This window comes from Pteropus medius, unplaced genomic scaffold, assembly GCF_902729225.1.
Source record: "Pteropus medius unplaced genomic scaffold, Ma_sr-lr_union100, whole genome shotgun sequence".
Classification (NCBI taxonomy): Eukaryota; Metazoa; Chordata; class Mammalia; order Chiroptera; family Pteropodidae; genus Pteropus; species Pteropus medius.
In genome coordinates, this window is record NW_024340696.1 from 17,479,740 (window position 1) to 17,501,897 (window position 22,158).

Consider the following 22,158-nt stretch of genomic DNA (forward strand, 5'->3'; position numbering starts at 1 on the left):
GGCTCTGCCTGAGCCCCGGGTAGTCTAACTCACTGCCAAAGCCCCAAAATCTGTAGGGTCCATGGCAGAATGAATTCAACAAGTGTTCTGTAGATCGAAAGAGGGAGAAATTACAAACGCCGGGGGAAAAACTCCCATAGGGGAAGGATGATGTAAGGACGCCCTCACCTTGATATGTTTGAAAGCCACAACCAGGCATACATTTTCCAAGAAACCTCGGTGGCTCTAGCGGCCTCAACGTTGGGGAATTAAGGCCTAGGGATTAGGGCGCCCCCCACTAGCCAGCTGGGGAGACCACGGCCAGGAGGCAGTCCCAGGCGCTCAGGCCACAGAGCGCGGAGGTGGCAGCGGGCCACCGCCCCTTCCTCTCGGGGGTCTGGGCCCTACCCATTCCCGTCCTCCGGCTTCTCCTCGGGTCTGGGCGTTAGCGGGCACCGGGAGGGTCTGGGGAGCCCTGGTCCCAGCGGTGCCACCGCCTGTGCGCCCCCTACCGTGCGGGCCACAAGGAGGCGTCCTCCGGCCTCGGTCGCTAGGGGGCGAACTGCACCTCACCAAACCCGAAAGTCACCGCGTACCCCTCACATAAAACACTGAGGGCGGGTCCTGGCAAAGGAAGCCACGCTGACTGCGCATCTCCTGAGTGTCCGCGTCGCTCCTCCAGCTCGGCCAGGTAGGTGTGATTCCCGCTGTGCAGACAGGGAGCCCTCCCTTTGTGACGGGCTCGAGGACTCTTGCAAAAGTTTCTGTCCTTCCGTCTCAAAGCCCTCTGCTCGGATCACGCTTCCTCCTCCTGGAACCTAGAGCGGTCCCTCGCGAGTGTCCGCTGCCTGCAGAGGCCCTGGCGCTTTTCTGTTCGCCACGTCCGCCTCGCTGCGTGATCCGAGGCCTGTTGCCACTTGGGGGGTTGGGCTGTGGATTCGCCGCCGCCCCGCCGGACGCGGGAGCCAGGCTTCGGCTCCTGCGCGGCACAGGACCGGTGTCCGGCTGCCTCCTAGCCCAGGCTGTGCCCCGATCCCTCGCTCGCGTAGCACTTTGCCCTTCCGCAGGCCTGGGCTCTGGAGGGACCGAGGAGGAGCCCAGCCGATAGGGAAAGACTCCAGAGGAGACTTCGTGGAGCAAAATTGAACCCGGGAGCCCCCAAAGTCCCTAGTTCCCCGTTATTTGTGATTGAGGAGTGGGGAAATCTACAAAGAGTTATATAATAACATATAATAAGCGAACTTCGACTATGAGCCAGGATTTGTTTGAGTGCTTTATCTACATTAACTGAAATTCTTATGTCCTCACCGCTACCCTGTGAAGTAGTTATGGTTATACCCCTCGTACAGATGAGGAAGCTGCTTAATTGGGAAGGAAGAGGGGGCCCTGCCTGGGTGCCTGCACTTGCAGAGATCCCCACTCTCCACCCCTCGGTCCCCACTCAAGGCTTGCTTCAGACCACATGGAATCTCATCTCTCTTCAGTCACCACAAGGTCCCCCTTCCCGCCCGCTGGACTCCAGGCTCTTTCCGCTTTGTTAGAAAATTTTAACACAGCTTTTTGAAACTATGGTTAGCAAACATGAGAAAAGACCCTTGGTGACCCCTTAGGTTGCAGAATGAAAAACCCACAAAAGTAAAACAAATTAAAGCAGCTGTATCGTAAAGTCATGTCAAAGTAGCAAGCGCAGACCCTGGCACGGAATAAATCCTTAACAGAATTTACCCAAGTGATTGCATACATGGTTACAACTAGTCAGGGACACAGGATGCAATTAGTATATAAAATTAAAGGAAGAGACAGAGAAGGGAGAGGGCCCCACGACACCCAATTCGTTTTTGATGCTTGGTCCTATGGAAGGGACTCCTCAGGCATTGAGTGCTTTTCTCTTTTTGCAGATGTCCACTCTCCCTCAGAAGGAATCCAGGGCACCTACCACCTGTGTGGACCTAGCCTCCACACAGGGCCTGGACAGCAACTGTGGCGATGGTCTGGAAAGGGAATGCTCCAGAAAACTAGGCCAGAAGCTGCCGGAGCTCTGTGGAGTGGGCGATCCCACCACCACGTTCTCCTCTTACAGCTCCCACCTGTCCTCCAGAGGAAGCATCATTAAATGGTTTTGGGACACAGCTGAGGAGGGCTACAGGGGCTACCTCATGGATGCGTATGATGAGGATAAGAACCCCAAGGTGAGTGAAGCCCTCCTCGCTAAAGGGACCCGATAAAGGACTGCAGGGTGGGTGGAGTACCCGACCTTGACCGATAGGGTGGCGCACCCAGCTTGGTCTCGTCACGTTGGACTTATTGTCCTGTGACCTCCAAGAGGGCTTCTAATTTGGCTTAGAGAGGCCCCAGTTTATGACCTGGATCAGAAAATGCCCCAAATCAAGGGGACCTTGCTTGATTTGTGAGGCAGGAGTTCAAGAACCATGAAATGCTCTAATATGGATTCTGACCCACAGTCCATCAACTATTCAGCTTTAGAGCTGGGACAAAACTAGGGCTCAGGTCACAACCGTTTCACCTACGGGTTATGTATTCTTGAGATAATTATTTAACCTCTTGGAACCTCAGTTCATCTATAAAATGAGATAATGATGCCTGCTCTATAGAACAGGCACAATTAGATGAGATCAGGTATATAAAGTTATTAGCACAGCGCTTCCACATAGAGCATGAAGTAAATGGTAGCTGCTATTATTATTGTTATATGTTAATATATGTAATTTTATAATAGGTATACTTATCTATTTTAATAATTAATGTTATTATAAATTATTGTTAGTAATAGCTTCAGAGGGCAGAGAGCTGTCACAAATAACCCTTTAATAATTTTTATTTGTCAACCATCTACCCGGTGCTAGGCACCGTTCTAGATGCTGGGGTTATAGCAGTGAACAAAAATAAAGTTTCTGCCCTTATGGAGTTTAGAGTCTAGTTGAGGAGAGACAGACAGTGAACAGACAAAAAAAAAATATATATATATATATATTTAAATAAAAAAAAATATAAAAAATATATATATTTAAATAAAAAAATGTATATATGCTGGTAAGTGCTGTAGAGAAAAATAAAGCAAGGTAAAGTGCATAAAGAATGATGGCGTAGGCTGGGCATTTGCTATTTTATGTGAAGTGGTCACAAAAGGCTACTTTAATAAGGTGATATTTGAGCAGATACCTGAAAAAAGTGAGGGTTTGTATTAGTTATCTTTTGCTGCCTAGCACAGTACCTGAGCAGCTTAAAACAAACATTTCATAGTTTCTGGGGTTCGGGGAAGGCTTCCTGGAGGACATGACATTTGAACAAAGCTTTAGAACCGAAAGATGGGATCGGGGAGCCGAGAAGAGGGTGAAGACTGAGCCAAGTCAAGGAGGAGTGCTTAGAAGGTCGAGATTGCAGAGAGTTCCTGCTTTGCTGCTGCTTCGACATTTAATTAGCCCCCCTCTGCCATGCTCACGCTGCCTCTGTACCTCTCCTCTCCAGGGCACCATTAACTTGGGTACCAGTGAGAACAAGCTCTGCTTTGACCTTCTGTCCTGGCGGGTAAGCCCCGGTGCACCTCTGGGTGACATCACCAGCTCCAGGGGTTTGTCTTCTCTCGGACTCCCTGGGATGCTTCCCCCACAAGAGCCTCTTGCTTGCCTCAGCAGCCCTGGCCTGGGAGTCAGGAGTCCAGGTTCTAGATCTGCCTTCGGGGCAACTTTCTATGTGGTCTTAGGCTGGTCACTTCCCTACCCTGATCCTGTTTCTTCATTTCTTCAGGCTCTTCCCTTCACTCAGTCCCTCCAGCCAGCTGGGTCCCTGCTTTCAGGGGAAACACTCAGTGGCGTACGGTCAGTATCGAACAACTGGCTCGGGGTGCAACACTGATTTGTAGCTTTTGCTAGTTCTCGTAGTGTAAATATTCCTAGTGTAAATGGCCAATATGGCCATTTTCAAGCTACCAATGTGACATCACTGCATGCAGAGTTAGGAGGAGAGGCACGGTTGCATACATAGTGTGCACAGTGGCACGCTTGTACAGTGTCGCCCTTCCAGACACACAGAAATAACCTCAAGAGCACAGGTAATAGTAAAATTTGGAAACATAATTAGGAGCGCTCTTGTTTCCATACTTACTACCTTTGTTTTTAACATAATTTACTTATGTAATTTATATATAATTGGTAGAATTTAGTTTTTCAAATGGCTGTTTTTAACACTGCCTTCACAAAAGCTTGCAAAATTTCTGAAAATGTAATAATCAGATTTATTGAGCTGGTGCAAGCCATCTGTAGCAAATCAGTGGAAACACCTGATAAATGTGTCTCCCGAGGCCTAGGAGTCAGAGTTGGGGATTGAGAGTGATGCTTAACCTAAAGGGAAATGTCCAAAGGCAACAAATCCAGCCCCTAAGAGGAGAGGGGTATAGGAAGGGGGCTTGCTACCCACAGCCAGCTCCCCGCCCAGGTGGCTCAGCACTTTCCAATAGAAATAAAATGTGAGCCACGTATATAATTTTAAATGTTCTATTAAATAAGTAAAAAGAAACTGGCAAAATTCATTTTAATAATATATTTAGCCTAGTATATTTAAAATATGACCATTTCAACATGGAATCAATATAAAAAATTATCAATGAGATATTTATATCCTTTTCTCAGATCAAGTCTTTAATAACCAGTGTGTCTCAGTTTGCTAGCCACATACCAAGTGTTTAATAGTTAATGTGGCTAATGACTTTCATATAGGACAGTGTAGCTCTCGGGGATGAAGGAGAAAGGGAAAGGCTGCAGTTTATACGTGTGGCTAAGTACCTCTCTTCCTTTGGTTCCACTGCCCAAGTCCCCTACCTTTCCTTGGTATTGTATGCATGTTGACCTGGGAGTCACTAACTCAGCACCTGGTCAGGGTGGGGCTGGTCTAGAGAGGGCCACATTTTCCAAAGTGTGAGGTTGAGCTGAGCCTGCAAGAAGACAGTGGCCTGAGTCCCTCTAGAAGTTGGAGCAAGGACTAAGGTGATGGCACCCAATTCTGGGGCCTCTTCCTGTCACCCCGTGAAGGAGCCGAGTAGCACCATCTCCCAGCACTGCCTCTGCAAATCCACTCCTCTGTTTTTTTAGATGGCAGGATGGTATAAAGAGCATTGGACTAGGAGTCAAAAATCCTGGGTGTTGTCTCAGCACTGCTGCTTGCTAGCTCTGTGACCTTGGCTGAGTCACCTCACTTTTTTGAGTCTCTGTTTCCTCATCAGCAAAATGGGCATGAGAATACTGTCCCATTCTCACAGTTTCTTTGATGGGGAGACCAAGCCCTTGGCTTTAGAGGCCCCGGTTCCAGGTGGATGTGGGTGGCAGTGCTGGCCCCCAACGTGAGGGTGTGTGACCCTTCGTCCTGCTCTTCCCTCTGCCCCCAGCTGAGTCAGAGTGACATGCTGCGGGTGGAGCCGTCTCTGCTGCAGTACCCTGACTGGAGGGGACATTTATTGTAAGTAGTCGCTGGAGGCCCGTGGTTCTCAACCCCAGGGTGGTTTTGCTCCCCAGGGGACACATAGCAATATCTGGAGACATTTTCGATTGTTATCATTGGGAGGGGAGGTGCTACTGGCATTCGTTGGGTAGAAGCAAGGGGCGATGCTAAACCTCCCACGATGCTCAGGATGGCCCCACGCAACAAAGAATTATCAGGCTCCAAATGTCAATAGTAGCAGGCCGAGAAACCTGCTCTAGTCCTGGACATCTGGCTGGCGATCATGGGGTCCCCTAGAGCATCTGCACAGAACTGGCGCCTCTCCGCCCCAATTCCCACCTGAGCTCAGTAGCTCACTAACTTGGTTTCTCTGGGTCTGAGGCATGGGGAAGGTCTTCAGGTGACGTGTCTTTGTTCCCATTTTCTCAGTAGCTTTAGAGAGCCAGATTCAGCTTAAGGGGAGCTGGCGGGAGCCTTCTCCTACAAGTAAGATGGGAGATGGTAAATGACGCTAGAAAGAGTTTGTGCTTATTGAGCACTTACCAGGGATCAAATGCTGTCCTAAGGGCTTAGTGACCGAGTAGGTCTTGATTCCAAAGCACGGGTTCTTATAGTAATTAGGATGGTGGGCCCTTGAGTGAGACCGCTGGGCTTGAGTGTGGACCGTACATACCGCTAACAGAAAGTGACCCGATTCCTACAGATCTCAGTTCCTTTGTCTGTAAAACTAATAATAATAATAGTAGTTGTATCATAGGGTTGTTATGAAGATTAAATGAATGAAATTCTCCAAATAAAACCTGTATAAGGTAAATGCTCAATAAATATTAGCAATAATAACTATGATAATAGTTATAGTAATAATATTCGTTATTATTATTAGCTGGATCTACATAAAGAGTGTTGCCTTTGATATCCTCAAAGGCTGATGGTTGGGTGGGGTCGGCCGTCCTAGAACTACTGAGAATGGAAGTTTCTGTGCCTGTGAGTAGTGTCTGGGCTGGAGCAGGGGGGAGGGGGCGGGTGCCAAGGAGTGGAGGCAAATATCCATCACACTGCCCTCTTGGGAAACGGGAAAGGGTAATGGCAGCTGCCAGAGGAGCTTCGGGATGTACTGTGGGTTGAAGACCCTCTGACAAGCACTGCCCATCTGTCTTATCTGCAGCCTCAGGGAGGAAGTAGCCAGGTTCCTGTCTTTCTACTGCAAGAGCCCTTCACCCCTTAAACCAGAGAATGTGAGTAGCCCCCTGTCCTCTGCTTTTTCCTGTTCTTCTGCTCCCTTCCCCAGCTTTTGGCTGGCCAGCGATGAGGTGAGGCTGGGACCAGCCTTTCACTTAGTTTCGATTTGTTCCAAGTGGAATCCAAGATACTTAAAGTTTGGGTATAATTTCTGCCCCACTTTGTGCTGTGGCCCCTCTTGGCCTCCATGCCTTCGCGCAAGACTCTCTGAGTGAGCAGCTCCCTCCTCTTTGCTCAGTTGATCTAGAGCAGGATCCCCACGAATGAGCCACATGAATGAACTTGACTGTTAGTCAGGAGGCGTCTGTGGCTTTGTTGTGACAGAGCCCCAGAGGGCACTGAGTTGCAACCTGGCTCTCTCCCTCCATGTCATCCTGGGACAGAGGCTGCAGGTTCTTGATCCTTCCTTAAACAGATTCATCTTTGTCTCATCGATGCGTCACCCTCAGGTGGTTGTTCTGAATGGCTGTGCCTCTCTCTTCTCTGCTCTGGCCACCGTGCTGTGTGAGATGGGGGGTAAGTGGATGACGGCCCGCCCGCTCGGCAGTGGGAGCTGTCCCTATGCCTGCAGTGCCCCCAGCTACCTGTCCTCAAGGGCTGCATCAGAATGCTTTTGGCCTTAATAGTCTACTAGCCTACAGCGGGGCTTAAATAAGTGGCTTGACAAGACACCCAGGGATCAACAGTTCCAGGTGAAGTCAGTGTGACGCCAGGGTTCTGGACTGTCTCTCTATGATGACCTTGGCCTTCCCTCATGCTCACAAATGGCTGTCACATCCTCACGTAGCAGCATGTCCTAAAGCAGGAAGGAAGGGAGGTTGTGCCTTGCCTGCCTCTGTTTTATCCGGAGGGAGAAATGGGGATATTCTTCCCAGAAGAGTCCCAGCTGAGCTCCTCTTGCATCTTAATGCCCAGAACTGACTCACAAAGGGGAAGAGAATCGTGTTTGGTTATAACCAAACTTGGTTTATCCCCCCGGCTGGAGGAAGGCCCACCTTCCCTGGACTTATTGCTGGTCATATCTGGAAAATATGGTGCTCTCTTAGCAAGGAAGAAAATTGGAACGGCTGCTGAGTAGGCAGCCAGAATACCTGCTACAGGAGCCATAGTTACATGGAGAACACATCGACTGTTGTTGTGTTCAGCAGTTATTAATTGCCAGGAATAGAGGCCCACACGCTAGCTTAATTAATAATGATAATATTAGTAACACTTATTGACCACGTACTACATTCTAGGCACTGGCCTAAGGCTTTACACTTAGTCTGTCATTTAATCCTCACAACAACCCATGCGATACCTCATGGGTTTTGTGGTTATCCCCATTTAAAAGATGAGGAAATGAAGGCACAGGGGGTTAAGTAACTTGTCAGAATCACACACAGAGAGAGGTAGTAACCAGGATTTGAACCACAGAAAGAAGACTCATTGCCAGGATATAACAGGTACGTTCCTACTTGTTCTAGAACGCTCAAGGACGGGATTGGCGTCACGCTTTATCTGTCACTGGGGTACGCAGTCTCCCTGCCCCTTTTTTGATGCAGGGCTTTCTCCGGACCTTCCTCGGCTCTGGTGTGGCCCCGTGGTGCCCGCCCAGCCCCGAATCCACGTGACCTTTCCATTCATGTGCACATTCTCCTCTCACAAGTGTCTGCAGCTTCTTAGAGCAAAGACTTGAGAGAGAGAACGTGTTGGGTTTCTGGCCAGCCAGTGGATTGGCTCCCTTGGGTCATCTGTCTACCTCTGGCCCAGTCTCTCTGGCTGGGGAGGGGAACACGTAGAATAAAGTCTGCCCCTTCCAGAGCTGCAACGGGGTGGACTGTGCTAAAGAGAGGCTGGGAAGGGAGAGCAGCTTGACCGATGATGCGTCCTCTTCAGAAGTGGATAAATGCCTTCAGCTCTGTGTCAGAGAAGAGCTTTCAGTCATCTCAGCAGCCCCCTTCCACAGCTAGAGGCTCTGCAGTTGTCCCCTCCCCACCAAACAGTCTCAGCCTTTTGTCTGAAGGCCCCAGGCGTGGAGAAACCACTCCTCCTGAAGCTGCATATTCTATCTCTGGGCAGTTCTGTATGCTGTCAAGTTTTTCCACTTCTTGAGCCCAGATCATCACCCTACAGCTTCAACTCATGGATCCGAGTCTCCTTGGGGTGACTGCGCATGTCAAGTGCCTCAGCGAGATCCTCAAAGCTTTAGTTTCTTCACCAGTAAAAATGATAATAGCACTTAACTTAGCAGAGTGATCATGAGGATTAAGTGAGATAAAATGCAAATAAATGTTTAGCAGTATTCCCAGCAGGTAGTAAGTGTTTGATGAGTGTTAGCCACTAATTATTAGAAAAGGGACTGATCTTGGTAGATCCAAGCTTTTTTGAAAGAGTTTTGGGAGTTGAGAGAGGGAGTATTCCCTAAATGTTCCCCAGGATCATTGAAGGCTTGGAGAGGCATGGGGCCAGAGGCCAGGGTGTCTGGGCATTCCAGCCACAGGGTGACAGGTCCACTCCTGTCCCCAGAGGCTTTTCTGATCCCTGCCCCTTACTATGGAAGCATCAAGCAGCATGTGTATCTCTATGGCAACGTCCAACTGGTCTGTGTCTCTCTGGACAGTGAGGTAAGAGTTCCTGGAACCCCAGGTAGGACCTTGACTTTCCTGCAGGCCGAGACTTTCCTGAATCTGAATTTGAGGATGGACATGGGATGAAGTCCATGCTGAGGGCTCAGGGGTTATGGCTGAAAGGGGAGTGGAGGCTTCTGCTACCCATGGCCCGTGCTTGGGTTTCCCTGGGGCTCCCCATCTCCCAGCGCTGAGATCTCTGAGGTTGATGTAGAAGCCAAGGGAAGCCCTAGAGAGGCCACACCGAAATGGTGGGGTAAGGATGGGGCAGAGCAGACCTCAACATGGAAGTCCTTGGACCTCAATCAGAGGACCTCTGGGGCCTCTTCCTGAAACCTGAGTGATAAGGGTGTCCCTGATATGCTGGGGCGGGGGTGGCTGGTGGTGAGAAGGGTGGGATCCACCTGTATTTTTTCCAGAGACTGTTCCAAGGGGGATGGAGAGGCCCCCAGAGTTTAGGTTTTTTGGAGGGATCACTAAATTTGGCTGTGGATCTTTTTCCAGGTCACTGAGCTAGGCACACGCCCCTTCCAGCTCACAGTGAAGAAGCTGGAGAAGGCCCTGCAAGGAGCTAATTCTGAGGTCTGGGGATCAAATCAAATCCAAAGCCGGGAGTGGGTGGGTCCAAGCAGGGCACAGGGTAGGGCTGGCACTCTGTGATGGGGCTAAGGGTAGACACAGGACCATTCTGGGGCTTAGATAGGAGCCTGCCCACAGAGGGGCTTCCCACTAGGGGAGGACTCTGAGACCTCAGTGTACAAAGAACCAACTGGGGAAATGGATTAAAAATACGACCCTCCCCAACTCCGCCTGATTCTGATTTAGCAGGTCAAGGGTGGAGCTTAAAAGCCTGTAGTTCAACAATCTCCCTGGTGATTTGAGGAGGTAGACCCTCTCACTCTGAGGGGATCTGAGGCCCCCTGAAGAAAGACAGGGAGCAGTAGTCCTCCAGTGGTTCCTTTCCAGTCTACTTTTCAAAAATCTGTCAATTTTTTTTTTTTTTAATTTTATTTTATCATAGTCATTACATGCTCACTGTGGGAATCTTAGATGTGCAGACCCCTACCCATAATTCTACCTACAAAGGCAACCCCTGCTGGCATTTGGGCGTGTTTCTCTCCGGGCTTTTTCTCTGCTGCAGGTGTGGTTTTCTACCCTTGTTTGCTCCATCTTGGGTGGTGACTAGGGTCCCATCACATTTTCCTCGGAGCCTGCCCAGTGACCAAACCTGTCCTGTGGGACCATGTGGTTCTCGCCTTCCGGAAGAGCTGAGGGTCTTCTCCTGCCCCACTGACTGTTTCAGGGTGTGAAGGTCAAAGGTCTCATCCTCGTCAACCCCTGGAACCCTCTGGGTGACATCTATTCCCCAAGAGAGCTGCAGGAGTACCTGGAATTTGCCAAGAGGTGAGACACCGCACACACCCTACAGAGCATTTGGCAGGTCAAGGTTCTGACGCGGGCTTTGGGGCACGTCCTTTCACCCTGTTTTCTCCACTGTGGCTCCCACCTTCTTTGACCCCCTCTTGGCAGTGCAGTGGGGAGGTAGCGGTTTGTGAAATGCTAGTTCTCTCTTTCTTTCTTTTTGTAACAACAGCTATCGTGTATTGCACGCTCTAGGGGCCAGGCACCCTGCTAAGTACCTCTCATGCTCCATCTCACATAATCCTCCCAACGGCCCTGTTTGGCACGCATACCGCTATTCCCCTCAGTTTGCTCAGCCTTAGAGTGAGGGGTGGAGCCAGACTTGAACCTGGGTCTGTTTGTATTTAGCTGTCTCACACTTAATTGTGCCTTGTCTCCGTGGGTGCCTGGGCCCCCCCCCGCTTCTCCCCCACCGGGCTTTAAGAGCTCCACTGTCTTCTGCTTTGTGTGTGTAGCTTTCTGTGTATTTGAAAAATATAGTCAAATATCCAGATTGTTCTTGGATAAAACAAGTTTGGTAACCCTGCGCTAGACCTGGCTCCTCTGGATTTCTGATTCACTGACCCTCCTCAGCAGGGGGGGTTGGTTTTCTGGCCTGTAAACCAAGCTCTCTCCTCCCTGCCACCTGCCCCCACCCACCCGCCCAGGCATGAGCTGCACGTGTTGGTGGATGAGATCTACATGCTGTCCGTGTTTGAGGAGTCAGTTAGGCATCACAGCGTCCCAGGGCCTCCCGGAAAGGTGAGGTTGCCCTGCACCAGAGCTGACGCTGCCACCACCCCCCACCCACCTCAGCCTGACTCCACCCATGGTACCCTGGCCCCTCTGTGGCTCTGCCCATAGGACATGGCCTCCCCGAGGGTGATTTCTATTCCATCCAGCTGATCCCACTGTCCTCAGAGCCCCTAATGAGAAGATGAGAGAGTTGGGCCATATCAGTGGTTTTGCAATTGTTCTGTGGGGTTTCTGAGAGCTCCAAGGAGGATTCCTGGAAAAGTGGGTGGGAATCTGGCCTTTGCTGTTTTCTTCATCTCTCTAGTAGCTCCGGCTTCATTATTTACTTTATTCATTCACTCACTCATTCAGCAAATATTCCGGAGCCCCTTGCATGTGCCACACACTTCTGGCTATTTGGGCTTTTTTATTAGAATTAGTTTGAGCCAAGAATCTGGTCAAAACACCTTCAGAAACACCTGGACCAGGTCATCTATAAAGTGTGAATCTGGCGTTCAGAGATTCTAATGCTCTATCTCACATAATCTCCCAACAACCCTTTCAGCCCTGCTAAGTCCTTCCTCTCAGGTAACCCTCCCAAAGATCTGCCAAGTACATGAAGCATGGGCTCTTGCTCCCCTTCACTTCTGGATTAGAAAAGTGAGACACACGGATGTAGTGACTTGTCCTCTACTCTGAGCCAGACACTGCGAGAGGCTGGGGATACAACGATGAACAAGGAAGACATAGGCCCTTTCTATGTGGAACTTTTATTTCTAGCCAGAAAAAAATAAAGGCATTTTAGCAGCTAAATATACAGATAGTCATTTGATTTAAGTGCTAAAAAGAGAAGTTTCTTAGGGAGCCAGGAGAGGATCGGCTGGTACCCTGGCCCCTCTGTGGCTCTGCCCATAGGACATGGCCTCCCCGAGGGTGATTTCTCTTCCATCCAGCTGATCCCACTGTTCTCAGAGCCCCTAATGAGAAGATGAGAGAGTTGGGCCATATCAGTGGTTTTCCAATTGTTCTGTGGGGTTTCTGAGAGCTCCAAGGAGGATTCCTGGAAAAGTGGGTGGGAATCTGGCCTTTGCTGTTTTCTGGGTACCTGGTTGGCCTGGTCCACTGGGAGGTGGTCAGAGGTCACTTGAGCTATGCTCTAAATCAAATATTTTAAGATCCAATGGCACATATTTTAGGCTTCACAGGCCATATGGTCTCTCTGTCATTGTGGCACCAAAGCAGCATAGACAGTATGTACATGAAAGTGTGGCAGTGTTTATTTACAAAAACAGGCAGCAGGCCGCATTGGCCTGCAGGCTATACTTTGCTGACTCTTGCTCTAAAGAATGTGTGGGAATTGGTGATTCAAGAGGTGAAACCAGGGCTTGACCCAGAACCAGATTCAACCGTTCAACCAAACGGGTGGGCTCCTGCGAGTCTGTCGCCTCTGTTTCTACGTCGTGCTCTCTGCAGGCTGCCTGACCCCCAGAGGACCCACATGATGTGGTCCACCAGCAAGGTGGGTTCCTGGCTGGCCTCGAGGGTGGCGGGGAGGTGGAGGGCAGAGAGATGGGTGGTACTGGCTCCCTCCGTGGAGGGCTGGCCACCCCCTTGGGTGCCTCTCTCCTGCAGGACTTCGGGATGTCCGGGCTCCGCTTCGGCATGCTGTACACGGAAAACCAGGAAGTGGCCACTGCAGTGGCTTCCCTCTGCCGCTATCATGGCCTCAGTGGCCTGGTCCAGTACCAGATGGCACAGCTGCTCCGGGACCACGGTGACTGCCTGGGCCTGGTCACCTGAGAATCCGGGAGGGTCGTAGTCAGTCTGGGACTGGCCAGGGATCAAGGATGCTTCAAGCACAAGAAAAATTTAGGGTGGTATCTGAGAGTTCCAGCCATGGGCCCAGGCCAAGTTCATACCCAACTCAGTTACATCCTGGCTGCATGGCACATCCCTTCACTTCCCCGAGCCTCAGTTTCCTCATCTGTCAAACAGGGATCGTAATGGTACCTGTCTTGTAGGGTTAATAACTGTGATTTGTCATTCATTTAGAATTGTACCTGGCATATAATAGGCATGGGTCAGTGTGAACTCCTTATTATTAGCTCTGAATACTTAAAAAAGAGCAGATGCTACTAAGGAAAAATGTTCTAATGGAACACTCTCTTTATGCAGATCTATTCTGTTCCCAGGTTCGGATAGCAAGTTTAGATAGCAAAGGGGACCTGTAATTGCCACCCTTTGTTGAGCCCTGCCAGATGTTCTCAATGCATCATTTCATTTGTCCCTCTCCAGAATCCTAGGAAGTAGGTATTCCTGTATTTTCCCCATTGTTTTTATTTATGAGGAAAATGAGGACCAAATACTGCATACCTGCTGTAATAGCAAAAACTTTTAAAATAGTAACAGCATCAAGTGTTGGCAAGGATGCAGAGCAGCTGGAACGCTCCTGCACTACTGGCGGGAATGTATAAAGTTAAGCACACACTAAATGGCCCAGCAGTGCCACTCCTCGATATTTCCCCTTATGGTCACACAAAATCCTCTATGTGAGTGTTCATAGCTGCTCTATTCACCATCACCCAAACTGGAAATAACCCAAATGTCCTTCCACAGATAAATGGAGAAGCAAACAGTGGCACATCCACACAGCGGGGTGCTACCCTGCAATAAAATCCACGACACATGGACTAATCTCAAAGGTATTAGGCTGCGTGGAGGAAGTCAGCCTTAACTACACCATTACTGTACAGTTCCACTTTTATGACATTCTGGAAAAGTGATGGGGAACAGACCAGTCGTTGTGGAGAAGGGGATGATGGGACTATAAACAGAGAGCACGAGGTTGTTCTTTGGGGAGAGGGAACTGTTCAGTATCCTCCCTGTGGTGGTGGTTAAACAAATCTATAGGTGTTAAAATTCATGGAACTTGATGCCCTCCCCCCGCCCCCAAAGAAAAGAAGATAATAAAAAAAGGAAAATCAGGGAGGTGAAGTTGCCTAAGGCCTCACATCTCATCAGTGGCCACCTGAGGTCTGTGTGACTGGGAAGCATCACTTTGTGAGTGGATTAGCCTTTGGTTAGGGTCTGCCTCCTAAGGGATTTTGTCTGTAGGACCTGGAGCTGTCAAGGTCAAGTATCAGATTTAAGGTGCTTTATACCCAATACTGAATATTCCCATTGCCCCTCAATCAACTGCTTAGAGGAGGGGCTCACCGGGTCTTGGCAGCTCATGGCCTTTTTCTTTTCAGCATTTGGGACTCACAGGGCAGAGTGCAAGGTTGATGAGAGACTTATCTTTGGGCTTCTCTTTCACCCAAACAGACTGGATCAACCAGGTGTACCTGCCAGAGAACCACGCCCGGCTCAAGGCCGCCCACACCTATGTCTCTGGAGAGCTCAGGGCCCTGGGGATCCCTTTCCTGAGCCGTGGGGCAGGCTTCTTCATCTGGGTTGATTTGAGGAAGGTAACACAGGTGGAGCTGCAGATGGGGACGGAGTTTAAGCCTCCCTCCAGCAGGTGAGGAACAAGGGCATCTTCCTCAGCATCCTGAGTCCCTTCTACCCTCCCAGTATCTGCCTGAGCTCACCTTTGAGGGGGAAATGCTGCTTTGGCGCAAGTTTTTGGACAACAAGGTGCTGCTGTCAGCCGGCAAGGCCTTTGAGTGTAAAGAGCCCGGGTGGTTCCGCTTGATCTTCTCAGACAAGGCCCACCGGCTTCGCTTGGGTGAGCAGTCTGCCTTCCCAGCCCCCTCCTTGCTGTCTCCTTCCTTCTGGCCCCACGTGTGGCCTCAGCCGCCTCAGCCACCTCAGCTTGTTCATCCCTACCCACCCAGCCATCAGTGCTGACAGGGCCCTCACTTCCCCTTCCCAGGGATGCAGAGGGTCCGGCAGGTGCTTGAGAGCCAATCCCAGAAGGCAGAAGACCCCTCTTCCTGTCAGACCCAAGAGCCCAGAGGCTAGCACAGGTGAGCTGGTCATTGCCTCGTGGCCGCTGGGCCTGGCAGCCACTGCCGACTTGGGTCTTCAGAGCTGCAAAGACTGACTATGAATGAGCCATTTGCCAGGAAGATTGCCTCGCCCGTGAAGAATGGTTTGTTCCTTGCTTCTTTTGGTGGGACTGGGAGACTCAAGTTGTGGCTCGACCTGACCATTCCCCTCCCCCTCTATTAAACAAAACTGGGAGAAACCAGAAGCCTCTGTTATGAGTGATTTACAGAAAGGAGGAGTCGTGACGGCCCTCAGCCCCCTGCGGACATGAAAACAAACAACCTGTACCTCCTCTTTAGTGGCACTTTTGTTCTTCCTCCTTTGCTGCCAGGGAAACAAGTCTAAGGAACAACGCATATGAGGAAGTATGCCCCCCCAATAAAAAAGAGTGATAATTTCCAAACTACCAGGAGAAAGGAGTTAATTCTACATATTCACATTGTGTTCTACACACTTCGGATGTGTGGGCCTAATCACACCTACCTGGGGCCTGAGACAGGCGAACAAGACCATGTGAGAGTCAGGAGGGGCTCCTCTGACTCTGAGATGCTCTTCTTCCTCTTCTTTCCTGGGAAGAAGCCACCTTCACTGATGATCCCAAACCAGAGTGACTTAGTCATGACTGTGGGGGGAAGATATGGGGCTGGACCCTGAACCGAGGCTGCTGTGGAGACCAGCTGACTCAGGCTGGCCTTTCTATCCTAAGAATGCAAAAGGCTGCCCACCGCATTCCCAGGGGTGCTTTAGTTCAGACTCCAAGATGCTTTCTGATCTGACCTTAAAGCCATCTGTTAAAGACCCTTCTCTGGTGCTGACACTCCTGTCTCTTTCCTTGTTCCTCTTTTAAGTGACTGTGGAATCGGTGTTTCCTTTCTATTAACCATGTTGTTTGGTTTAGAATTTGTTTTCCTTTTTCTTTCTGCCTTTCATCCATTCATTCCTCTTCCCTGTCTTTTCTTGAATGCCATCTATGTGCCAGATGCTATGCTGGGTTAATTACATGTATTATTTCTAACTCAACAACTCTGGGAAGCTGACATTATTATCCCTCCTTTTGGAGATGAGGAAACTGAGTCTCAACGAAACGGAATGATAGTCTCAAAGTCACGTAACTAAAATGTATCAGAGCCAGGAATCAAAGTGAGGTTGGTCTGGTTCAAAATCCTGTGCTGGTTGCACTCAGATGATGCCACTTTCCTCGGAAGCCACACCCTTTCTAACTTCTACTTCCATGTTTCCTGACCCACTGGATAAGTGGGTCTTGTGCCATCTTTGCTTTGCCATCTTTGCTTTGCTTTTCGAGGGAGTCATGTAACATCTTTCTACAGCCTCTCCTCTGTTAAGCACTGAGTACTAGGACACTTTTCTACCTTCTCGGAGATTTCAGGTAGGTCCTGGCTCCTATTTTCTTTCCCACTCTTCTCTGCAGTCATCCTCTTCTTTAACATCTTGTAGTTTCTGATATCACAGCTTCTGTACCTTCTCACCTCTAATTACGTGCATGGTTTCTGCCCCTAGAAATGTAATCATACTATTTTAGCCACACTGGATGAAAAAACATTTGCTCTTTCTGATCGCTGCTGCTGCTTGATCCCATCTGTGTCTTTGCTCATGTCTTTTTCCTGTGCTTCGATTGCCCTATTTACCTCTCTACTTGTCAAAATCCTAGATATCCTCCAGGACCAGCAAAGATATCAGCTCTTGCATGAAATATTCCTACATCTTTCCAACTGGGCGTGATTGCTTTCTCTTTTGAGCCATTGTGGCATTTTCTTTGTGTTCTCTGCCACTTTCGCCCTCTTCTTTGGCTAATCTTACTCGTGCATTTGTCTTCTTTCTGTTGAGCTCCTCTAGCGTCTGGGCATTCTTTTGTATTCACTCAGAAAATACTCACTGAGCACTTACTATGTTCCAGGCACTATGCATGCCTGGGGTTGTAAAGTGAACAAGATACGTCCCTCAAAGGCTGTGCCTGACATATGTCTTTAATGCAGGAAGTACTCATTTAATTAAAGAATGAATGGTTAATTAAAAACATGCACATATACATTTAATACAGAAAAAGACAAGGAAGCAAAATGCTCTCCAGTTCTCAAATGGGGTTTATGTGCGCTATATTTCCAATCATTTTTGTGTGCATGGCAGGCGGGGAGAATGTGAATTTTGAGGGCAGAGCAACGCTTTTCTGAATGTGGAGACACAGGATGTGGGTCTCCTACCTCCGGAATACCCTCGTCCCAATCTCCCTGGATCTGTGACAAGCGGACATTAACTCAACAAGAATATTTCTGAAATCGCTGTTGCTGCTGGAAGCCCCATGGATAGTTAAGCTGTAAGTGTCAACTTCCACCAGATGGCGCTAACGTATAGTTTGGACGAGAAGTGAATTTGGATTCTGCCGCCAGTACCAATAAATTGCATAGGCTCACTGCGGTCGTTTCATTAACCTCAGTAACATTATGCTGACTTTTGATTAAAAATTTTTAGGGTTCACTTAATATGACAGGATTTTTCTGTGCATCTGGAAGGCTAGATCATGTAAATAATGCAGAAACAAAAATAAATCTCTCTCCCCCATTTCTGCCTCCACAATTTCTATCCCCAAATCTTAAGTGGATTTTTCTTGGATTCTTTCCAGAAAAAATATTATACATATGCCTGAATATAAGCGTGTACACATATATTTTACCTCTCCCGTTTGTCTGTGTAGCTATTTTTTTTTTTACATAAAAGAGATCATACTTGCACAATTTTAGTCCATGCTTTCACATGAACATATCTTGAAGATATTTCCATACCAACATATATATGCATTCTTGCATTATTCCATTCTAATCATGTTTCATAATTTATTTGGGCTGTGTCCAGCTTTCCTATTATTAAAAACAGAACTGTAATGAGTATTTTTGATAAGCATTGTTGAGAATATTTGTAGGGTAAACTCCATACAGAGGGGATTACTGGGGGAAACTTACCGCATTTTACATTTGATGGGTACTGCCAAATTGCCCTACAGAAATGTTTGCACGCTCACCAGTACTGATTATAATAAAACATTTACATTTTTGTCGGTTTTATAACAGTTTTATAAGTGAAGCATACTGCCTCGTTGTTTCGGTCTGTAGTTTGTTATGAACGAGGCTTCTCAGCTTTGAATTGAGTTTCACCGTGGAACCTGAGCTTGGCACGTCTGCTTGGAGAAACCCTTAAGTGGTGTCCAGACTCCTCCTGTCCAGCAGGGGGCGCGGGGCCGGACCGCTCCCGCATGCGCAGTGCGCTCGGTGTCAGACACCCAGCCCGGTCGCAGGGGCCGAATTCCCCGCTCGCTCGCTGGCTCGCTTGGCCCCGGCGCGGGCGGTGGCGGCTGCCGACTCGCCGCAGTCTTACCCCGGCAGCCGTGGCCCGCGCCCTGCGGCATGAGCCAGTGACCGAGCGCGGGCAGGAGCGGGACGCAGCCGTGGCCGAGGTAAGCGCAGCGCGGGAAGGCCGGTGGGCACCGAGGTGCAGGCTCGGGCCTCCCCGGGCCGCGGCGGAGTCCGGCCCTGGGCAGCGGGGAAGCACGGGCGGTGCGGAGGCCCGAAGGCTGGGAGAGATGCCCCAGACCCCCGCGGGGCCGCTCTCGATGATTTACCACTTTGGGAGTAGTTCGATTGCCGCACGGCCTTCTTCACCTGGCCAACCCCCGCGCTTGGTTCCCACCTGTATCTCCTGTCCACTCCTATCGCCTGTCCACTCCTTTCATTTTTCCCGGGACCCTGCAGCTTCCTTTTCCCGCAGTGCCCACCCTCCGCCGCGACCTCTCCCACCTCCTTCCCGTAAGCTGCAGGCATCTGTTCCCTCCCACAGGGATTTCTTGTGCCCTGGGCGCTCTGGTGGCCTATGGCATCCTGGGCAGTGCCGGATGCCTGGGGCAGGGTTTAGTGACCCAGCCAGCTCCGAGAGAGGAGTTGGTGGGGAAGATGGCCACGGGTGTCTTGGCCCTGAGCATGGACTTGAAGCTCAGGGGCTTTTGGAGTTTTCCTACGGGCGGTGGGAACTAGATCTACGTATACGGTTTTGGGACTCAAATAATTGCTTAGGCCAGTTTTAAATTCTAAGGCAATTGAGTGCTCTAAAGACAAACTAGACGTAGCTTGTAAATTTCAGAGCTCACAAGTTATTCACAGTAATACAATATATGATTCAGCTTTCATCATTTCTCACTTCCTCTGACTTAAACCTCGTGGTTGTATATGCTGGTATGAATGGATTAGATTTTTGATAAGTTACTCTGGCATTGCTAATTGAGGAGTGAAAAAGGTTGTTCTAATCCAGGCTTTTAAAGGTAATCAAGAGAGGCAGCTTCACATGTGAAGAGCCCAGGCTCCAGGCCCAGAGTGCTGTCCTCCACATCCTAGCATTGGCATTTTCTAGTTGTGTGCCATTGGGCAAATTACTTAACCTTGCTGTTGCACTTTCTCTGTCTATAAAATGAGGGTAATAACAGCTTGTCACATGATACTGTTAAGAAAATTAACTAAGTTAATACAAAGTGCTTAAAACATCCTGGCACAAAGGGGCACAGTTTTTTTTTGTTTGTTTGTTTGTTTTGTTTTAATTGGAAACTATTTTTAGGGCTGGTTAGCCATAATATAACTTTAACTATAAAGAACTCTATCAGGTAAGACAATGAATTTCAGACTGTTCTGCTTTTGCTCACATTTGGTTCCTTTGTTTTTAGGCACAGTTGGGTTAAATTTTAGTGTAGCAGTGACCCTGGGTGTTCAGCTATGAGGGCTTTTCTAAAAAAGGTTAAGATAAAAGACTATGACTCAAAACATTGGACTAAGTGAATTGGATTCAGCCTAAAGCACCAAGGAAAGGTTATTCAGGCAAATTTTAGGAATAAATAATTCCAGGAACAGAAAAATGCTTCTCATCTGGACAGGAGAGTGGGGTTAAAAGATTTTTCCAGTGACTCAGTGCTTGACAGCCAGCCAGAGGAGTCCAGTAATTTGCAGGGACAGGTCTGATGCATTTCGAGGAGGATGAAGTTTGTAGGGCTTTGTTGTGAAATTCTTGTTTCGATCCAGGTAATTGTATTATATGGGACAAACATTCATTAGTAGGAGATTCCTTTTGGTCTGTCCTCTTCAGGGAAGCTCATTGCTAGGGGAGAGGAGAGTACTTAGGGTACAGGAAAACCAGTTTGTGGAAGTACCTAGCCATCTTCCCCACCTTCGGAAACTATAATTCAAGAAGGAAAATAATCAGAGTTATCACCATATAATAACTCAAAACTTGGACCCTGAACAGTGTGTGCACTGATGGAACTGGGAGGGGTGGAGACATTCATTCAACAGACATTTACGGTTACATGAAATGAGTCCTAGACACGGTGTTAGATGTTGGGAATCCTGAACAGAGATGAAAAACTCTACTAGGAAATTGTAACCAACAGAGGAAACAGACTTACAATTACTTAACTAATTAATATGATATGGCAAGTGCTGTAATGAAATATGTCAGAAGTATGTGGATGCTCACAGAGAAGTTTCTCTGTCTCCAAAGTACCTCTTAGGAAGAGGCTTTTTTCTTCTTTTCTTATTCTTTTCTTTTTCACTTAAGGCTTTTCACCTCATCTCTTCTACTGAGTTTTTATTCTACCTCAGGCACTCACCATCTCTCTCAGCCGTAAGGAACAGCCTGGTGGGATCTCGCTTAGCCTGTGGGGCGATACCTCAGAAATGTGAGTTTTCTTCTCTGGGGACAGCCCTCAGACAAATGGGGATGGGCTTCGATGGATGAAAGCCATCACTCCCTATCCTTCAAAGGGACAGTTCTAAAGGGTATTTTTTGGAGGGACCGTAGCAGGACTGAGGTCCATTTGCCGGGCTCAGTATGGTAACCAGCTCCACAATGCACCCTAATGGCTCTGTTCTTCCCTGACTCCTTACTCCTTCATTCTGGCTTTCTGGATTCACCTTCTGCAAGAAACATGCACACAAATCACTTTTTCTTAGTTTGGCAGAACATAAAGTAAGACAGCTGGTGCTAGAGGTGCCTCTAGAGAGCAGGCCCTGAGAATAGTACCGTGAAACTGGAATCACTCATCCTCAGATGCCAACAAGGAGCCCTTGGCTGGTGGTAAGTGAGGCGTCAATAGCCGTGGTACTCTCTAGCATCACAGTTGTAAGACTCACCAGCAGCGGGTTGAGATGAGATCGAGGTAGCAGGGAAGTCAGTGACTAGTGCAGTAGCTCTAGCATGTGGGCAGTGGTAATGATAAGGGTAGCAGAAGTGGGTGGCTCTCGTTACCTCCCTGACAGGCCTTGAGGTAAGAGCAGGCTCAGATCAGCAAGGTGTCAAGACACCCTGCGAAAGACAGAAGGCTCCATGGCAGCATCACCTGCAACTGGAGGGCAGACTGTGTTGAAAATCAGGCCCAGAATTTAATCATAACTCTGTGAAAATTGCAAAGGACGTTGAATGCACAGTCTTGACAGGTTGCTTCTGCTCAAGTCAGGGGCGAGACCTGTGATGGAGATATTTGGGTGGAATCACTAAGGGCTTTGAACTCCCAGACTTCCTTAGCTCCTCTGGGCCAGCAGAAGGTTCCATCTCTCCGCTGTAGAGAACAACTTCTGCTTGCCTGGACCCTGTGCACAGACCTCACTTGAGGCACATGCCTTCCAGAATGGAGCTTATCCTCCTCAAGATCTGCCTCCCCCTCCTTTCAGATCTCAGCATTGCCTCAGCAGGCAAGTACGGTCCT

General features: G+C 48.9%; 2 protein-coding genes across 5 annotated transcripts in view; both read left to right on the forward strand.

Moving 5' to 3' along the window:
• The first annotated feature begins 539 nt into the window (after positions 1-539).
• Positions 540-15,609, forward strand: ACCS (1-aminocyclopropane-1-carboxylate synthase homolog (inactive)). 4 transcript variants are annotated; one of them, XM_039867545.1, is made up of 15 exons: positions 540-670; positions 1,878-2,168; positions 3,466-3,525; positions 5,378-5,448; positions 6,596-6,665; positions 7,119-7,185; positions 9,178-9,275; positions 9,783-9,860; positions 10,582-10,682; positions 11,348-11,446; positions 12,888-12,933; positions 13,047-13,188; positions 14,739-14,881; positions 14,988-15,141; positions 15,289-15,609. In XM_039867545.1, the coding sequence occupies exons 2-15, from the start codon at positions 1,878-1,880 to the stop codon at positions 15,375-15,377; spliced, it is 1,509 nt and encodes a 502-aa protein (XP_039723479.1). In that variant the 5' UTR covers positions 540-670; the 3' UTR covers positions 15,378-15,609. The 4 variants fall into 4 exon arrangements, with proteins under 4 accessions (XP_039723479.1, XP_039723453.1, XP_039723472.1 ...); XM_039867519.1 differs by lacking the exon at positions 11,348-11,446; XM_039867538.1 differs by lacking the exons at positions 11,348-11,446; positions 15,289-15,609 and adding an exon at positions 14,031-14,116 and having other exon boundaries at positions 14,988-15,130.
• A 3,045-nt stretch (positions 15,610-18,654) lies between these two features.
• The window catches only part of LOC120606317 (exostosin-2), a 59,565-nt gene continuing 56,061 nt past the window's right edge, over positions 18,655-22,158 (forward strand). The window contains exon 1 of the mRNA XM_039867493.1: positions 18,655-18,870. Coding sequence (XP_039723427.1) covers positions 18,670-18,870 — 201 coding nt within the window. The 5' untranslated portion in view covers positions 18,655-18,669. The remainder of the gene's footprint in view (positions 18,871-22,158) is intronic.